Source organism: Zophobas morio, unplaced genomic scaffold (assembly GCF_036711695.1).
Source record: "Zophobas morio isolate AGI-343-1 ecotype UQ-CSIRO unplaced genomic scaffold, CSIRO_AGI_Zmor_V1 ptg000029l, whole genome shotgun sequence".
NCBI classification, from domain to species: domain Eukaryota; kingdom Metazoa; phylum Arthropoda; class Insecta; order Coleoptera; family Tenebrionidae; genus Zophobas; species Zophobas morio.
Window position 1 is genome coordinate 659749 of NW_026972134.1, and position 20641 is coordinate 680389.

At 33.3% G+C, this 20641-nt stretch overlaps 1 protein-coding gene across 1 annotated transcript; it reads left to right on the top strand.

Moving 5' to 3' along the window:
* Positions 1–15758: 15758 nt before the first annotated feature.
* Positions 15759–17321, top strand: LOC135137718 (tigger transposable element-derived protein 4-like). The gene has a single exon (XM_064067435.1). The coding sequence runs from the start codon at positions 15759–15761 to the stop codon at positions 17319–17321; it is 1563 nt and encodes a 520-aa protein (XP_063923505.1).
* The last annotated feature ends 3320 nt before the right edge of the window (positions 17322–20641 follow it).

Sequence of the window (20641 nt, forward strand, 5' to 3'; positions counted from 1 at the left end):
TAATCATCACACAATTAAAAGTATCCAGAGAAAGGATGTGTGAGGTGGGGAGTGATATTTTTTAAAAGGATGCCTTTTAAAATTCGGCTTACAAACATCAGAGGTGCCGACAGCAGTTGTCCCTACTGAATGATCTCTATACTGTGGTCCTGTTGTAATATATATCAGGCAAACAACATAATAATTTGTAATCGAGTCATCCTTGGAACGGATTTAGCGTGTCTGTAATTAAACCGCACTGATAAATGTTAAAAAATGACAAATGGAAAACTAAAAATTGGGGACACTTTTAATAAGATGTTTAATAAAATAGGTGTAAAGTTATACTTACAAATTAAATTACAGTCAGTTCAATTGTTGCATATTTTTTTGTTGAAACATGAATGAGGTCTTCGTTTAACTCCATCTATCACATGCTTCAATATCTTTGCATTTTGTTAATGTCATGAATTTTTTCTATTCTCAACCTTAATTTCTTCAAATTGTGGATAGGTATTCGATAAATAAGTTCTTTAAATAGGGCCACAAAAAAATTCTGCAGTACCAAGATCACAAGATTCAGAGTTCTCTGTATTTCGACTAATGCTCCGGTTGTCAAAATAAAATCCCATAACATTGCTATTGCGGTCCTAGCAGGATGCAATTGAAAAAAACTACGTCCATTTCATCATCGTGAAGTTGTGGCATAAAATTAGTCAAAATTTCTCGCAATGGTTAGGGTTACCGTGAAGAGGATTATATTAAATAAGCCAGGTAATCATATTACAAATATGATGATGATTTAATTGTGTGATGATACTTTTAATTACGCTCCAATGTCCGTCGTTGAGTAATTACAGCGCCAACACCAATTTTTTGAGGATGAAGCAAAAGCAAGGATTTTCGGTGCTTTATATTCTGATATTTTGAAAATTAATGTAATCACTCCAATGAAAACAACCTTCATCTGTAAAACAGGTTTTCTCCAACAGCCGGTCATCAAAACACCGACAACCGTAGTTTGAAAATCTATGTCATAATTCTTACACACATGTTACTCGATAAGGAGACAATCCTAAATCTTTTTACGATATTGCTTGGCATGTTTTATACGTTAATTCCATTTGCTGGAAAAACTTCTGTACCGTACATACCTTTACACGCTTCACAGCATTAAACATGTTTCACAGATGATATATGGATTCAGTTTCAAAGATGACACGACCACAAATTAAGGTATGTTGCGTACCTGACATTTCTGATTTATGTGTTCAGATTTTTTAATATACCTAAAACTAAAAAATCAACAATGAAATACACTAGGTTTGAAATATATACGTTGAATTATTTATTTTAGAGAAATTATAAAATGTTTAATATTATTAACCTATTTGTTTGAGTACTCTCCACAAACCGTTGCCTACACCCTGAAATAACTATATATAATTATGTCTATATATATAAATAGCCCTCCCCCTTCAAACTATGTTCAAAAATAGAAACTGATATTTAATTGCAGCTCATTGTTTATCCAATCCAATTTCCTTCAAACTTCGTATAAATAGTTCAAGCAAATTCCCATTCAGAAATCCAGTATTTATTAATAGGTGGAAATCCATATGTACTTAAAATTAACCTGTAAGACTGATAATGTTCATGTAGATATTCTTTTATTATATTCTTTTGAAATGTTATAATAAATTGTATGTACACTTTCATTAATAATATTCAGTGTTATCATTTGTATGTGGTGTTTGTAAATATTCCATTTATTTAATCTTAATATTAAACATTAAATTTGATTTTAACTCAAAATTCTAGTCTAAATTTATGGAAAATATAAAATCACGACCTTACACGTATTTAATCATATATTTTTTCACCATTATGGATCATATTTCTCTATGTATTTATTGTCAACAAATGTAGAAACTATCATTTCACTAAGTAAAATTTAGAGCCTCTGGTACGGGATGTAGTTTATTAATAGTAATTTAGTATTCATTAATTAGCTCTTTGAGTTGGTTTTCTCATTTCATACCTATCACCACGAAGACCACAATGACGTTTAAGCCATAAATTGTAAGAAGAAAGATTTTGGAAAGTGGACTATTAGTTAGTTTCTGCACTTGTTGGGCCCACATATATTCAAGATTGAGTAAATTAAAACTTCAAACAAAGGAATATAATTTTAATTGTGGCATATATCGTAAACTAAATAAATAACTTAAGTAGTCCTTTGTTGTAGTTAGTAAGTATTTAACATTCGTAATATAGCAAAGAGTTAAGGTCTTTACACTTCTTATGTATATATTTGTACAATAAAGAAAAGTGTCATTGTTGGATATATATACATATAGCGAATATCTGCGGTATGTATATATACCTACATACATGCCACAGATTTACATAGTATATGCCCATTGTGGTGCAAATTTCTGTAACCTTACGATTAAACACAAAACATTTCGGAAATTAGTTGATACTACAATGGTATAAAAAAGTTAGGCCCTCTATAAGATCTGATATTAGAACACACATTACTGATACCTTTGTGGTGATTTTTTTTTTTTTTTGTTGTTGATAAAATGGTAGCAATTTGCACTACAATGCTCATACAATATTTAAATCTATGACATATACTTACGTAAAATAAAAGGAATGAACAAACCTAAAAACTGTAGATTTTTACTTCCCGAGAGTAAATAATTATTTTAAAATTTTACTGGTCGGGATTTTGTGGTATTCGACTCGTTCCTTCTCGGCACGTAATTTGCTTTTGTTCACAGTGTTTTAATTCTCAATTCGAAATTTGTAGGGATCACCGTGAACGGTGGTACGTTTTGTTTGCTTCGTTTTTTCATATAATTTAATAATTAGTGGGTGTAAATGAATAAAGGTGACTGATTTCCAAATGAAAATTGGACTTCTTTTTCCGAACTTTGCAGCCAACCCTTCCGGGTCTAATAAAACATTAGTGAATGAGTCAGTGCCCCCAAGCAGGGAACAGGGAAGTTTCGAAAGGTAAGAGAATTCCCATTTTTCTATGATATGCGATTAGTGCTTTTCAGGTAGACGATCAGATAAATTCAGGCTACCCATTTCATTTAATTTCTGATCAACTCACGCCCCCGCGTTGGTAGCCTGGTTGCATATGGTGGTAGCGGTGGGATTTGAAAAAATAAAATATTTTTGCTGAAATTGAAACAATCAGAATTTTTGATAAAATAGACAAAATTTTATAGGATTAAAAACAGGGTGTTGACCTAGTGTTGCGGTGTGTCGTGTGCATGCAAGACTGTGCTTAAACTTAATCTCAAAAAACAAATTTACTTTGAGGTAGGAAGTTGACTCTTAGTGTCGCCTACATCTTCACTGGTGAATTGGTTCTATTTGGGATACTGAAATAGCGTCATATTGCACCTGCTTCTTAAGGAGTCGTACTTAAGGTCGACTTTGAGAAGGTACTTTTTATTATCGGCTGATACGTTATCGTTCTTACAACTTTTTACCAATATCCCCTGCTGGGGGATACTCTTTTTGTAGTCTGCCATAGTTTCTATCAAATGCAGGAAATGTGACATGTACATTCACAAGAATGAAGACAACTACATTAATTGTAGAAAAAAATGTGGAGCCAACTATCATCTTAACTGCGTTAATTTCAATTTACCTGCTTATGTGTCAATGAAGAAAACAGGCCTTCCTCTCCAAACTTCAATTTATGTTTCAGAAACTCTGTTGTGAATGCTTCACTTCATACTAATACGCCTTCTTTATTTCATTCATTTTCTATATAATTATTATTATCACAATGCTCGTGGAGTAAACTCAAAATTAATGGAATTAAAAAAAACAATTCTTTATTTTCGTGCAACTATGATATTTTTGGGCCTGTCTAATTTGCAGACCACAGTTTATCTTGCAGACTGGGGGTTAAAAATGCTGCAATCAAGTCGAAACTCGACATTTGCTTATTTTCCAATACGAAGATTGTTGGTACAAAATTTCAACCCGTTCGGAGAAACCCTTAAAAACCACCCCCAAAACAACCTTGCAGACTGGGGCTTAAAAATACTCCAATCAAGTCAAAATTTGATATTCGCTAGTTTCTCAATACGAGGATTATCGATACAAAATTTCAGCCTATTCGAAAAAACCCTCAAAAATCACCCCCAAAACAACCTTGCAGACTGAGGATTAAAAATGCTTCAATCAAGTCAAAACTCGACAGTCGCTTATTTCTCAATACAAAGATTGTTGATACAAAATTTCAACCCGTTCGGAGAAACCCTTAAAAACCACCCCCAAAACAACCTTGCAGACTGGGGCTTAAAAATACTCCAATCAAGTCAAAATTTTATATTCGCTAGTTTATCAATATGGGCATTATCGATACGAAATCTCAGCCTATTTGAAGAAACCCTCAAAAATCACCCCCAAAACAACCTTGCAGACTGGGGATTAAAAATGCTCCAATCAAGTCAAAACTCGACGTGTGCTTATTTATCAATACAAAATTTTAACCCCTTCGCAAAGACCCTTAAAAACTACCCCCAGACAGACTTGCAGACTGGGGGTAAAAAATACTTCAATCAAGTCAAAACTCGAGATTTGGTTATTTCTCAATACGAAGATTGTTGATGCAAAATTTCAACCCGTTTGGAGAAATCGTTAAAAGCTACCCCCAAAACGACCTTGAAGACTGGCCCTTAAAAATATTATTACCAAATCGAAACTTGGTGTTCAGTTTCTATCTATACGAGAAGTGATAATGCAAAAAAAATAGTCTTTTTTAAGCTGCTCTTAACAAGTATCCCAAAGCAATCTTTCATACGGGAGCTTAAAAATACTCCAATTGAGTCGAAAGTTACCACTTGCTGAGTTCTTTACACAAAAAATTATCATGTCAAATTTTAGTCACCTTGAAGCAACTTATAAAAATGATTTATAGTTGGCATTCATTTAATGTACAAGTAGCAGAAAAATTTCAGACACACAAAGAGACAGTACATTATGTCTAAAGTATACCTCTACCATAGAGGTAGAATGAGAGGAGGGAAGATTGTTTGAAAAAATGCCTGGTACCGCGCTTTCTACTAGGGTCATAAATGGTTCTTCCAGGTCCTCCGAGAAACTGGTTGTTCCAGTGGCGTGCTCGAAAGCGTTTGCGGGATACTAGGCATAAAACAAAAATAATTTCATAAGAAAGCATATAAAAACAGCAGCAGCAAATTTACTTGAGTTTTTAATTGGTTAAGATTCGTTGCTACGATCGTTGTGTTATCTCCACCTTTGCGCAAACCGAGTTAATACCTACAATAATTAATCACCTAATGATCTTAATATACATTGTTAATTATGAAAAATATTGTTTTGTTACCTTTTACAACTGTATTTTAATGCATATGTATACACTGACCGGCAAAAAACCTGCCACGCTGTAAAATTTCGCAAAACCAAACTTTAAAAATTGTTAATTTAACTACTGATCGTTATTTTATTAAAGAACCATTCACTGTTGACTAGGGATGTACCGACTAGTGGCCGACCGGTCGGATAAGCCGACTATTCGGCCGTTTTTCATCGTCGGCTTTTTTTATTGAAATTAAAATAGTAGGTATATAAAACAATTAATTGTGTTATTCTTTATTTTTGTACTGAGTTACTAAAAAAATTAAATGTTAAAATTATCCAAACAAATTTAACACATTTTTTGGGAAACAAAGGAACTTTAGTTATTCCTTGTATTAAATAAAACAATTTTTTAAGGTAGTCGGAGAAATAGAGAAAAAAAACACACTGTCTGTCGTATTTATAAACCGGTTTTAGCAAAGCCGAACAGTAGGCCGACTAGTCGGTTTTTACTGGCCGAACAATCGGCTGGTCGGTTAGTCGGCCAGACCTACAGTCGGTACATCTCTACTGTTGACACATGATGTATAAATTAGCAACAAAAAAGAAGACAAATAAACGCAGAATTAAATTTAATTTAACAAAATAACAGAAACAGAGCGACAATTTGGGAGACGTCTGTAAGAGTTAACGGCATTATTTTCGCGTGAAAACGTTTATTAACTGCCAAACTTATAATCAAATGATGAAAAACACTGTTTACAACAACAGCCTCCTTTATTATTTTAATTAAGAAAATATCCTAATTGGTCTGTTTCTGTTATTTCATTAAATTAAATTAAATTTTGCGTTTATTTGTCTTCTTTTTTTTGTTAATTTGTACATCATGTGTCAACAGTTTATAAATAAGGTATGTAGTGCCATTGGAAAGATTAAAATCATGTATATTTTCAAATTCTATATTTTTTTTCTTGAATTTTCACATCTATATCGTTATTTCCATCTAAGAATTTAATTTATCAATACAACTAAAATTTCCCTAAATACATGCACTCCACTAGATTAGTCTTAACTGTAGTCGTCTTTACTTTTACTAAGATTTTCCAATTCTATGTCACTTTCACCGCTAGTACGTAAAAGAGTTTTGAGAAAAATTCACATATACTCCTATCTTTTTTTTAACTTAAAATGCAATCGAATCAAGTTACGTTTGCAACAGCGTAACCAAACAACCTTTCTTATTTCCCATTTTATACAATTTATGTCATAGATTTATGTCAATTAACGCTTAAACAACGTCATACAAAATAGAGTTGCAAAGAGCCATATACCAGTTAGTTACCCAAGTATCTAAAAGTGAAATTGTGAATATATTTTGGACCAAATATATTACACGCACAACTATATACAGAACAATTAAAGATTGCGAGGTAGCAATACCACAATAAGTTTAGAAACATTAAGAAGAAAGACAAGAGCCTGGAACATCAACAAGAAGATTGGCTCGATTGTTTAGAGTTCCTATATATCAGTTTCTAGAGAAATAGGCAAAAAACAACTTAAAATACAGCAAAAGAGCTAAATATTCAAAACATACAGCATCGCAGTTAGAGAGAATTCTTAGATGTTGCCGGCTATTGAGAATTCATCACTTTCGGGACAATCGTGTGGTTGTGCTGGGCGATGAAAAATATTTTACGTTTTCCCATTTAGAGATCGAAAGTAACGATGGATTTTATACAAACAATATAGAAGAAATTACAAGTAAAATTTAAGTCGAAGGCAAAGTTTGAAGATAAAATTTTGGTTTGATGGGCTATATCTCCGGCCGGCATTTCAGCACAATTTATTGGCCGTACTAGAGGTGACGCGGTCAATACATAACAATATCTGGGAACACCATAATATAATATAATGATATGTAATATTTTGGCCAAATTTAGCAAGTTGCCATTATACTAGAATGTCCGGGGAACCAGGGATTGGTTAGAAAGCAATAATATAAGTTTTGTACCTAAGAAAAGGTAATCCCCCCATAGTGGCCCCAGTGCGAACAATCGAAAACAAAATTTGGGGAATACTAAGTAGGAAGGTTTACAACAACGGCTGGGAAGCCAATTTAGAAGAACAATTTACCAGAGAAATGGACGTGGACACCATCCAAAGGCTGTAAGACCTACATATGAAGACAATTTTGCGTCGTATTGAATATAACGAATCTTTATCTGTTTTCCCATTAATAATAATTAATTAAGAAATTAGCACATTTCTGGGTTCTTTTTGAAATTCAAATAAAATTAAGTTTGAGCTTCCTATTATTAATTTAAACTTTCTATCAAAACGTTTTTTTTTTTTACGTTAGGTTTCTCGGAAATTAAAAATGTCTCTAATTTTCTTTAAAATATCTTTAAGATTTTGTTTCCTCTGAATTTTAAATTTTCTCTTCTGGACACCACTAACTTTGTATTTTTTGACTGATGATGAAAGTTTAATTATATCTCAAAGAACTCAAAACCAGCATATAGTATGTACTGAATGAACCAAGTTAACAGCAAAAATGACGTGTAAAAACGCACAAAAAATGAGAGATTGGACGAAAAAATGCCGAACTTATGCATTCTTACATAGTAGCAACAATTATCTAACAGCGATAAACATGAACTCAAATTATCACAATTCACGTATCGGTAACAAATACTCCTATATCCGTAATTTATATATTTTTTAAATTTAAATATTAATAAATTAATTAATAATCTATATTAATAAAAATGAATCGCCGAAATGTATGTACGCCCATAACTTCAGAACGGCCGCACCGAATTGGACGATTCTTTTTTTTACGTGTTCCTCATTGTCAGGACAAGGTTTATATGTAAGAAAATTTATAAAAAATAAGACGGCTAAAAGATAAAAAAAAAATTTAAATTTTGCATGGGAATCGCCACTTCGAATGAATTTGAATAGTTGGCATTCCTGACGGACCTGTCGCCTAACTGACGTGTCATACAAAACTATTTCTTCCGTGCGATTGTGAAAAGTATTATTGCATTTCAAGTCGTTGTTTGTTTTTTCGTAACAAAAAACGTCGTTTATTTTAAGAAAAGTGTTCATTAAAGTGAATTTAGTTACGCATTGCGAAAGTCTCTTATTAATTTTGATCTGCCATTCTATTTACCTATATTCACTTTGTTGGTTTCGACAAAACCTCAAACTTTACCGTTATTCGAAGATTTAATTCGAAGTTTTCAGTATTTTAAAATTCTCAAGACAAAATTTACAGATTTGATTGACTGAAAATAATTCTGTGTCGTTTTATGAAGTTCATTACAATGCCGAGAAGACGACAAGCTGACATAGGTCCACGAAGTCAATCAAATGTGCGACGAACTACCTCAGGTGCAAATCGCAATGATTTATTTCATGGGTAATTCGGATACGGAAGTTGATCAGCGTTGTGCTCATAATCAACATTATCAAACATTGAAGCGAGACATTGGGTGGTATGAATAAAAGTGAGTAGATACTCATATTCGAAGTACGAAGTACCTAGAAAGAGTAATAATCTTATATACCTGAGCATCTACCCGATGTACTGTGTATCTACTTGCAAACATTGTATCTCCCCGGACACAAATTGAACATTTACGCGTTTTGTGAGCATTTAATCTAAAAATGAGCATCGGCGTGGCAAATGACTATTTGTCCTTATAAATAATAAATTAAATGTAATATATTTTTTTTTCCTTAAGAATATAGAGTTAACAAAGTTAGTTGAGTTACAAAAGTCTCTTTTGCTCCACGTTGGCCACCAACGAGCGATTTTCGTGATTTTTGTGAAACTTTGCTGGTTTTGAATTTGAATTTTCTGTCCTCGATAGTTGATGCTCAGCAAGAACCACGGGAAGGTCTGGAGCAGATCTCGCTAGGAAAGGAGAGGGGTAGGAATTGTTAATGAGGGATAGAACGTTATACAGTACAATACAACGGAAATACAATACAGGTACCTACAATCTAGCTACAATACAGAATACACTACAGATACAGATACAATTCAGATACAATACAAATGCAAAGTTAGTACTCAATACACCACCGGAAGAAATTGCACCAAAAATTGAGAATGTTGCAAAATGAAAACCCAAGCATGCACACCGATGGAACTCGGGACGAAATCTATTGGTCGCAGCGCTCACACGCCCAAGGGAGAACGCAGCCGCATAAATCCAAGGTCGTCTTACCTCATTCTCAAAGAACGATGCAACCCAGCGTCTAAGGGCCAAAAGAACCCCCCCAGGCCAAAGCGTCTGACGACATGGAGAATTCAAACCCGGAACCAAAGAATGCACTGTTGCAAAATTAATACCCAAGCAAGCACACCGATGGAACTCGAAACGAAATCTATAGGTCGCAGCGCTCACACGCCCAAGGGAGAACGCAGCCGCATAGATACAGGGCCGACTGACCTCATCCGTTTAGGATGATGAACCTCATCCGTTTAGGATGATGACCCAGCGTCTAAGGGCCTCAAAACCCCCCCAGGCCAGAGCGTCTGACGACATGGAGAATTCAGTCTCGGAACCAAAGAATGCACTGTTGCAAAATTAAAACCCAAGCAAATGCACCGTGAAAACAAAGCATTTGCACCACTGGAGCTAAATTGGCAAGACCCAAGTTAAGTTAGTAACACATACAATTTACAGTAGAAAATGCTTCAATTACAAAAGTTACAATATACAAATTTCTCCACGTTTGCCGCCAAAGAGCGATGACTGTGCTCGCTCGTTGCTGTTGCCCAGCAAGAACCAAACAATACGAGGAGGTCTGGAGTGCGTCTTGCCATTAAAAGAGAGGACTAAGGTTTGATAGCATGGGTGAAGGACACCGTATTTTGTAAATTTGTACGCCATACTTTAAAAATGATGAATACGGTATTTTGTGAATTATGAACGCAGTACTTTGTATATTCTAAAGGCGTACTTTGTCAGTCCTGAATGCATGTTATTAACAACATATTTAAAAAAAAAACGGGCATTTTTGGAAAAATATCCACTTTCCTTCGTGTTCACAGCACTTAACACAAAACATTTTCGCTAATATTTATTAACAATAAATTAGAAATTCGCGAACACGTGCTACTTTTAACCCAAAACGAAACTCCAATGTTGCTGCTACCAGACCGGAATCAAAACTGAACAGAAAGGATCGAAAATGTGACCTTTTATCTGGTAGCTCACGTGACAGTGACATCATCGTACGTCACGATGAGATTACAAAAATTATTTTTCATATTTTAGATCAGAAATTGTACATTTTCGGGGTTAATTTAACAACGTTTAAACAAACTAATTTGTTTTTACTAACCTCGTGTTCTTAGGAAAACGGAGTTCGGTTTAATTATCATATATTGATAGTTATCATATTTGAACATTATGAATTGTATTAATTATTTTTAAATTTTATTTAATTATATCGCGAAAATGTATAGCTTTGACCCACCAACTTCAATCGTTTCGAAAATTTATCCAAAATGTAAACATTGTCGACCAAACGAATCACGGAATCCGATAAATTAAAACTGAAGTCGTACTTACCCTGTTTTCGGTCCATTTCGGAAAAATATCCATTTTCGTTCGTGTTCACAGCACTAACACAACATATTTTCCGTAATATGTATTAATAATAAACTAGAAATTCGCTAAAACGCTCCACTTTTACGCCGAAATGAAGCGACGATCTTGCCGCCATCAAACAGAAGTTAAAACTGAACACAAAGGACCGAAACACGTGACCTTTATACAAGTAAGCTCAGGTGACATTGACGTCATCGTACGTCACGATGAGATTGCAAAATTTATTTTTCATAATTTTGGCCGGGAAAATGCACATTTTCGGGGATAATTAAACATTGTTTAAACAAACTGATTTGTTTTTAATAATTTCGGGCTTGTAGGACAACGGGTTTCGGTTTAATTATCATACATTGATGCTTATCATATTTAAACATTATAAATGATATTAATTATGTTTAAAATTTATTTATTTATGTCGTGAAAATGTATAGCTTTGATCAACCGATTTCAATCGTTTCGAAAATTTTCCCAAAATTTAAATATTGTCGAGTGAACGAATCACGGAATCCGATTAATTAAAACTGAATTCGAACTTACCCTGTTTTCGGTCCATTTCGAAAAAATATCCATTTTCGTTCGTGTTCACAGTACTAATACAACACATTTTCACTAATATTTAAATATATAAATTAGAAATTCGTGAAAAGAGCCCTACTTTTAAGCCAAAACGGACTATGATGTTGCTGCCACCAAACCGAAATCAAAACTAAACGCAGAGGACCGAAAAATGTGTTATCAGGTGGCTCACGTGACAGTGGCGTCATCGTACGTCACGATGAGATTGCAAAAATTATTTTTCATATTTTCGCTCAGAAAATGTACATGTTCGGGCTTAATTTAACAATGTTTAAACAGACTAATTTCTTTTTGCTCACCTCGTGTTCTTAGGAAAATGGTTTTCGGTTTAATTATCACATATTAATAGTTATCATATTTAAACATTATGAATTATATTAATTATGTCATTTCTGCAACTCTTGAGTTATTTTCTAAAATAAATTGACTGATCCATACATTTTTTTGTCACTGTAAAAGCAAATCTAAAAAATATGAATGCAATGATAAATTTAGGAAAATATACTGATGATATTTTGCACATTTTAGATAGGATTTATTCGGCAAAATCTTGAGATGACGTCATCAAGTTTTTGGGCTTGATAAACAGATATATTTTAATTAAAAACGTACCATGTCAAACAGTAACTTCAAAACGTCTGCAATAAATCTAAAAATTTAGTTTTGCAATTCTTGATTCAATCAATAAAATAAACTGACTCAGTGATTAATTTTTTTTGAGACACCTCTATAAGCAAAACTAAAAAATATGAATGGAATGATAAATCACAAGTATAGTCTCATCCTATTTTAGATATTTTAAAAAGGATTCATTTGGCAAAATTTTGGGCTGACGTCATCAATTTTTTGGAGGAAGTAAGTATTATCTATATATATATATATATATATATATATATATATATAAATCAATTGCTGTTCGTTAGTCTCGCTAAAACTCGAGAACAGCTGAACGGATTTATCTTATCTTGGTTTTGAAATGTCCGTGGAGGTCTAGGGAAGGTTTAAAAGGTGAGAAAAATTCGAATAATTGCCGGCAAAACCCTAAAAACAGCACTTTTCTTCTTGACAACCAAGTGACAATCTTTTATTTCTAAAAGGACAAAAGACATCAAATGTTTCACAGCTCAGAACATGTTGTATTGGAAAATAGAATTTCTGTTTTTAGTATTTTTGTTTCTCACCGTTTAAACCTTCTCTGAATTTCCATAAATATTTCAAGACCAAACTCTCAGCTAAAAGATAAAAAAATTCAAAAAATTTTGCATGGGAATCGCCACTTCGAATTAATTTGAATAGTTGGCGCTTCTGACGGACCTGTCGTCTAACTGACGTGTCATACAAAACTAATTCTTCCGTGCAGTAGTGAAAAGTATATTGCATTTCAAGTCGTTCTTTGTTTTTTCGTAAAAAAAAAACGTCGTTTATTTTAACAAAAGTCTTGATTAAAGTGAATTTAGTTACACATTGCGAGAATGTCTTATTAATTTTGATCTGCCATTCTATTTACCTATAGTCACTTTGTTGGTTTCGACAGAACCTCAAACTTTACCGTTATTCGAGAATTTAATTTGAAGTTTTCAATATTTTAAAATTCTCAAGACAAAATTTACAGATTTGATTGACTGTGAAAATAATTCTGTGTCGTTTTATGAAGTTCATTACAATGCCGAGAAGACGACAAGTTGACATAGGTCCACGAAGTCAATCCGCAATGAATTATTTCATGGGTAATTCGGATATGAAAGTTGATCAGCGTTGTGCTCATAATCAACATAATCAAACATTGAAGCGAGACATTGGGTGGTATGAATAAAACTGAATAGATACTCATATTCGAAGTACGAAGTACCTACTTCATTATTACTCTTATATACCTGAGCATCTACTCTATGTACTGAGTACCTACTTGAAAACATTGCATCTCCCCGGACACAAATTAAACATCTACCTATGCGTTTTGTGAGCATTTAATCTAAAAATGAGCATCGACGTGGCAAATGACTGAGCTGTCTGTAAAGCAGCTTAGAAAACGAGTAGGATCGTTGTAAGAGTGAATTTTGACTAAACATGGATACTTTCATGAACGTGGAACGTCGTCAAAAGGTGCATTCAGTTTGAAAAATACATTAGGAGCGAGAATAACGAAAATTTTTCAGGTAATTGACTTTTATTTATGCATAAATTGTGCAGTGCGTTTTTTCTAACAGAGAGATTCCCATCTCAAGGTGTCTACCCCATACTAACTTATATTTTGGTGACTCGAGTTTTGCCTTGATGGACACTGTCACTGTTTTCCTTTTTTGTTATATCGAGATGCTACTTGAGCATCATTTGTTACGTACTGAAGTATTAGCATTATATAGAAAAACTAGAAATATTTTGATTTGATATTCGAGTAGATACTTCGTATTTCGAGTATGAGCATCTACTGAGTTTTATTTATATCAACCATTGTCAAAAAATTGATCGACCGTTGTTTCGACAGAACTTCCTTCGCACCAAAAGTATAATGAAACATATTCAGCATTTTCAAGTTGAGTCTCTCTTCACACAATTTTGTGATGACCTAATCAACATTTACGATCAACAGGTATACCACCTTGGATTGGTGCAGTGTAATACTAAAAATAACTGTATTGTATTCCCAAAATTATCTGCAAAAATCGAGTAAGCTGTTCCATTAATTTTTTGGGTGGAGTAAATAACAATTCTTAACAATTTACCATGCTTACAATAATTTTAAAACGTCTGCAAGATCTCAAAGTATTCATTTCTGCAACTTGAGTTATTCTCTAAAATAAATTGACTGATCCATACATTTTTTTGAGTCACTGTAAAAACAAATCTAAAAAATATGAATGCAATGATAAATTACGAAAATATACTGATGATATTTTGCACATTTTAGATAGGATTTATTCGGCAAAATCTTGAGATGACGTCATCAAGTTTTTGGGCTTGATAAACAGATGTATTTTGATTAAAAACCTATACCATGTCAAACAGTAACTTCAAAACGTCTGCAATATTTCAAAATTCAGTTTTGCAATTCTTGATTCAATCAATAAAATAAATTGACTCAGTGATTAATATTTTTGAGACACCCCCTATAAGCAAAACTAAAAAATATGAATGGAATGATAAATCCCAAGTATAGGCTCATCCTATTTTGGACATTTTAGATTGGATTCATTTGGCAAAATTTTGGGCTGAAGCCATCAATTTTTTGGAGGGAATAAGTAAATATATTTTGAATAAAAATTTATTATGCTTATCATATGTTTAAAACATCTGCAAGATTTCAACACATTCGGTTTTGCAGATTCAAAATTAAATTGTAGGTGAAACGAAGTTCACAGGGTCAGCTAGTCTATATTAATAAAAATGAATCGCCGAAATGTATGTACGCTCATAACGTCAGAACGACTGCACCGAATTGGACGATTCTTTTTTTTACGTGTACCTTATTGTCAGGACAAGGTTTATATGTAAGAAAATTTATAAAAAATAAGACGGCTAAAAGATAAAAAAAAATTAAAATTTTGCATGGGAATCGCCACTTCGAATCAATTTGAATAGTTGGCGTTCCTGACGGAACTGTCGCCTAACTGACGTGTCATACAAAACTATTTCTTCCGTGCGATTGTGAAAAGTATATTGCATTTCAAATCGTTTTTTGTTTTTTCGTAAAAAAAAACGTCGTTTATTTTAAGAAAAGTCTTGGTTAAAGTGAATTTAGTTACGCATTGCGAAAGTTTCTAATTAATTTTGATCTGCCATTCTATTTACCTATGTTTGTATTGATGAGGCTGATACGTGTTTAAACTCCATATTAATTTAAATAATAATGAAAAAACTTTCAGAGTTTAAATACTATATTACAGTATTGTCCGGTTATAATGAACCCGCTTGTAATGAACTTCCGGCTATAGTGTACTGTATTTCAAGTAACGAAATTTTTTCCATATATCTAATGTATTTTTTTTCGGTTATAATGAACCACTGAATCCGCTTGTAATGAACTTTCGGATAAAATGAACTAAATATTATTCAAAATAAAGTGCAGTTTTCCGTTTATAATGAACTTTTCGGGGATTCCCTGATTTACGCGCTACGCATTTCCCCACCAACTTGCTTTCTGTGCCAGTCGATTCTTGGTCACTGTGTCGAAGTAGCGCTACATAAGTACTTACTTGTGTAATAACATTGTTCGAAATGGAAAAACAAAAACGTAAAGCTCTAACCTTAAAGGACAAGTATGATATTATACAAAAAATACAAAGTGGTGTTAAACAACGCGATGTTAGCCAGGAAATGAACTTGATAAAATCCACTGTTTCTATGATATGGAAGCAAAGAGAAGCCATTTTATCAGCGTATGGTCAGGGAAATTCTACGTGTAAAAAAATGAGAAAATCAAAGCACCATGAAATGGATCAAGGGCTTCTTAAGTGGTTTACACAAAAAAGACAAGAAAACGTTCCTGTAAGTGGTATTATTCTACAAGAAAAAGCTAATGAAATGGGTAGTAAAATCGAAAACAAAGACTTCAAGTGTTCTAAAAGTTGGATTGAACGTTTTAAAAGAAGACATAATATCCGAACAGGAAAAATTGTGGGTGAGTCTGCAGCAGTAGATTTGAATGTTGTTAATGACTGGTTAACTAATGTTTGGCCTCATATTCGGAAAAACTATGACAGTGAAGACATTTTTAACGCTGATGAGACAGGGCTCTTTTATCAAATGACTCCTGATAAGACTTTAAAATTTGTGGGAGAAAGTTGTGCTGGAGGAAAGTTATCTAAATTGAGGATTACAGTTTTAGTAGCTGCCAATATGTCTGGAACAGAAAAAAGGAAATTGTTGGTTATAGGCAAATCTGCCAATCCTAGATGTTTCAAAAATAAACAATTGCCCGTAAAATACAAATCAAACCGTAACGCGTGGATGACCTCTGAAATTTTCACAAATGAACTGCTTGAATGGGATGAACAATTAAAACAAAAAAATAGGAAAATTGTACTTTTAGTTGATAACTGTACAGCTCACCCTGAGATTAAACTAAACCAAATTAAATTAGTTTTTATGCCACCGAATACGAGTTCAAAATTACAACCGATGGATCAAGGTGTAATTCATTCATTAAAGAGCCATTATAGGAAAATTTTACTCGCGCAGATGATAGAGGCTATGGACAACGGAAAAACATTTTCAGTTAGCATTTTAGATGCTGTAAATTTTATTCACATGGCTTGGCAAAAGGTTAGCAAAGATACAATAGCAAACTGTTTCAAGCATGGAGGATTTTCTGAAAAAAGTGCTGAATTTGATGCAGACGATGAGCTTCCCCTAACAGAATGGTTAAAAAAACATGAAGATGATCCTGGACTTATTTTCACAGATGTGGATAATGCAATTGAAATTGCAGTGCAAGAGAAAATCGGGGAATTTAATTTTGAAGAATATGTGGAAATTGATAACGACATAACGGTAACAGAAAGACTAACTGACGAGCAGATTATAGAATCAGTGACATCAGTCATGGCAACAAGTGACGAGGCCGAGGGTGAGGAAAATGAGTCTGATGAAGATGTTGATGTTTATGTTCCTTCTCTTAATGAAATGGCGCAAAAAATGGCAGAGACTCGCAACTTTTTAGAATCGCGCACTGTTCCGGAGCCTATATGGAACAGCTTTTGCAACCTCGAACGCTATATTAGTGACATTCACTTTTCTAATAGATATGTACAGACAAAAATAACTGATTTTGTCAAGTAGACTTGTGTTTATGTGACGTCTTGTTATATGTAATTACATAAATAGCTATGTTTTTTTTTATTTTTAGTTTATAAACCAAGAAATATTTTTTGAATTGTTCCCAACGTAGAATTGAAGTAAATTGAATTTAAACAAACGCAGTTTTTATTTTTCCGTTAATAGTGAACTTCGGATATAATGAACTAGTTTTGTTACATTTTTTGAGTTCATTATAACCGGACGCTACTGTAGTTAGTTTATCTTCTGCCTGAAGACGGTACTGTGTACCGAAACACGTGTATACCAGTGACTACGAATATATTATTTAAACTCTGAAAGTTTTTTCATTATTATTAAAACTATTTACCTATATTCACTTCGTTGGTTTCGACAAAACCTCAAACTTTACCGTTATTCGAGGATTTAATTTGAAGTTTTCAATATTTTAAAATTCTCAAGACATAATTTACAGATTTGATTGATGGTAGAGATGTACCGACTGTAGGTCTGGCCGACTAACCGACTAGCCGATTGTTCGGCCAGTAAAAACCGACTAGTCGGCCGACTGTTCGGCTTTGCTAAAACCGGTTTATAAATGCGACAGACAGTGTGTTTTTTTTTCTATTTCTCTGACTACCTTAAAAATTTGTTTTATTTTAATAAAAGGAATAACTAAAGTTCCTTCGTTTTCCAAAAAATGTGTTAAATTTGTTTGGATAATTTTAACATTTAATTTTTTTAGTAACTCAGTACAAAAATAAAGAATAACACAATTTAGGGCCAATTTAAACAATATTTTAACTAAGATTAAGTTGATCGCGCATTTAACAAGGCCATTAGCGACGTCTGATTGGCGTAGAGTAGGTCACATGGTACTTTAACGCGGGGTTAAAAATTAAATCGCAATTAAATATTTAATTGAGGTTCTGTAAACCGGGTTTAATTGTTTTATATACTATTTTAATTTTAATAAAAAAAGCCGACTGATCGGCTGTTTAGCCGACTAGTCGCCGACTGCAGCCGACGATGAAAAACGGCCGAATAGTCGGCTTATCCGACCGGTCGGCCACTAGTCGGTACATCCCTAATTGATGGTGAAAATAATTCTGTGTCGTTTTATGAAGTTCATTAAAATGCCGAGAAGACGACAAGCTCACATAGGTCGAAGTCAATCAAATGTGCGACGAACTACCTCAGGTGCAAACCGCAATGATTTATTTCATGGGTAATTCGGATATGGAAGTTGATCAGCGTTGTGCTCATAATCAACATAATCAAACATTGAAGCCAGAATAGAACTGAGTAGATACTCATATTCGTAGTACGAAGTACCTACTTCATTATTAGGTATATATATACCTGAGCATCTACTCTATGTACTGAGTACCTGCTTGGAAACACTGTATCTCCCCGGACACAAATTGAACATCTACGCGTTTTGTGAGCATTTAATCTAAAAATGAGCATCGGCGTGGCAAATAATTGAGCTGTCTGTAAAGCAACTTAGAAAACGAATAGGATCGTTGTAAGAGTGAATTTTAACTAAACATGGCGACTTTCATGAACGTGGAACGTCGTCAAAAGGTACATTCAGTTTGAAAAACACATTAGGAGCGGGAATATTGAAAATTTTTCAGGTAATTAACTTTTATTTATGCATAAATTGTGCAGTGGGTTTTTTCTAACACTGGCCATAGAGATTCCCATCTCAAGGTGTCTACCCCATACTAACTTATATTTTGATGACTCGATTTTTGCCTTGATGGTTGAACACTGTCACTGTTTTCCTTTTTTGTTGTATCGAAATGATACTTGAGCGTCAACTGTTACCTACTGAAGTACCTATGAGCATCATCTAGAAAATCTAAAAATATTTTGATATGATATTCGAGTAGATATTTGGTGTTTCGAGTATGACCATCTACTGAGTTTTATTTATATCAACCATTGTCAAAAAATTGATCGAACGTTGTTTCGACAGAACTTTCTTCGCACCAAAAGTATAATGAAACATATTCAGCATTTTCGAGTTGAGTCTTTCCTTCACACAATTTTGTGATGACCTAATCAACATTTACGATCAACACGTATACCACCTTGGATTGGTGCAGTGTAATACAAAAAATAACTGTATTGTATATTCCCAAAATTATCTGCGAAAATCGAGTGAGCCATTCCATCAATTTTTTGGGGGGAATAAATAAATATTCTTAACAATTTACCATGCTTACAATAACTTTAAAACGTCTGCAAGATCTCAAAGTATTCATTTCTGCAACTCTTGAGTTATTCACTAAAATAAATTGACTGATCCAAATAATATTTTTTTTAGTCACTGTAAAAGCAAATCCAAAAAATATATATGATAAATTACGAAAATATACTGATGATATTTTGCGCATTTTCGATAGGATTTATTCGGCAAAATCTTGAGATGACGTCATCAAGTTTTTGGGCTTGATAAACAGATATATTTTGATTAAAAACGTACCATGTCAAACAGTAACTTCCAAACGTTTGCAATATTTCAAAATTCAGTCTTGCAATTCTTGATTCAATCAATAAAATAAATTGACTCAGTGATTAATTTTTTTGAGACACCCCCTATAAGCAAAACTAAAAATATGAATGGAATGATAAATAACAAGTATAGTCTCATCCTATTTTGGACATTTTAGATAGGATTCATTTGGCAAAATGTTGGGCTGACGTCATCAATTTTTTGGACGAGATAAGTAAATATATTTTGAATAAAAATTTATTATGATTATCATATGTTTAAAACATTAGCAAGTTTTCAAAGCATTCGGTTTTGCAGATTCAAAATTAAATTTTAGGTGAAACGAAGTTCACGGGGTCAGCTAGTAAAAATATAAAAAACATTATTATAATTCCTCTTACCAAACTCATAAACGAATGCATCGCGAAAGGTGTATTTTCAGAATATTTAAAAGTAGCAAGGGTGATTCCACTTCACAAGGGTGGAGAGACAAAAGAAATGAATAATTTTAGGCCTATTTGAACGTTATTCTCTATTCTCCCATAAACAGTTTGGTTATAAAAAATCCATAAACACAAATGATGCCATTTCCGAGTTGTGTAAAGCGATAATTAAGGGTTTTGAATAAAAAAAATACACTGCAGTACTGTTTTGTGACCTACATCGCGCGTTTGATTGTGTCTCGCATAAGATTCTATTGGGAAAATTAAAACATTTTAAATTTATTGGAAATAGTCTAAACATTTTGAAATCATATTTAGAGAAAAGAACTCAACTTACTGACGTAAATCAGGTATTATCAAATCTAATACAGTTGAAGGGAAATGCAGTACCACAGGGG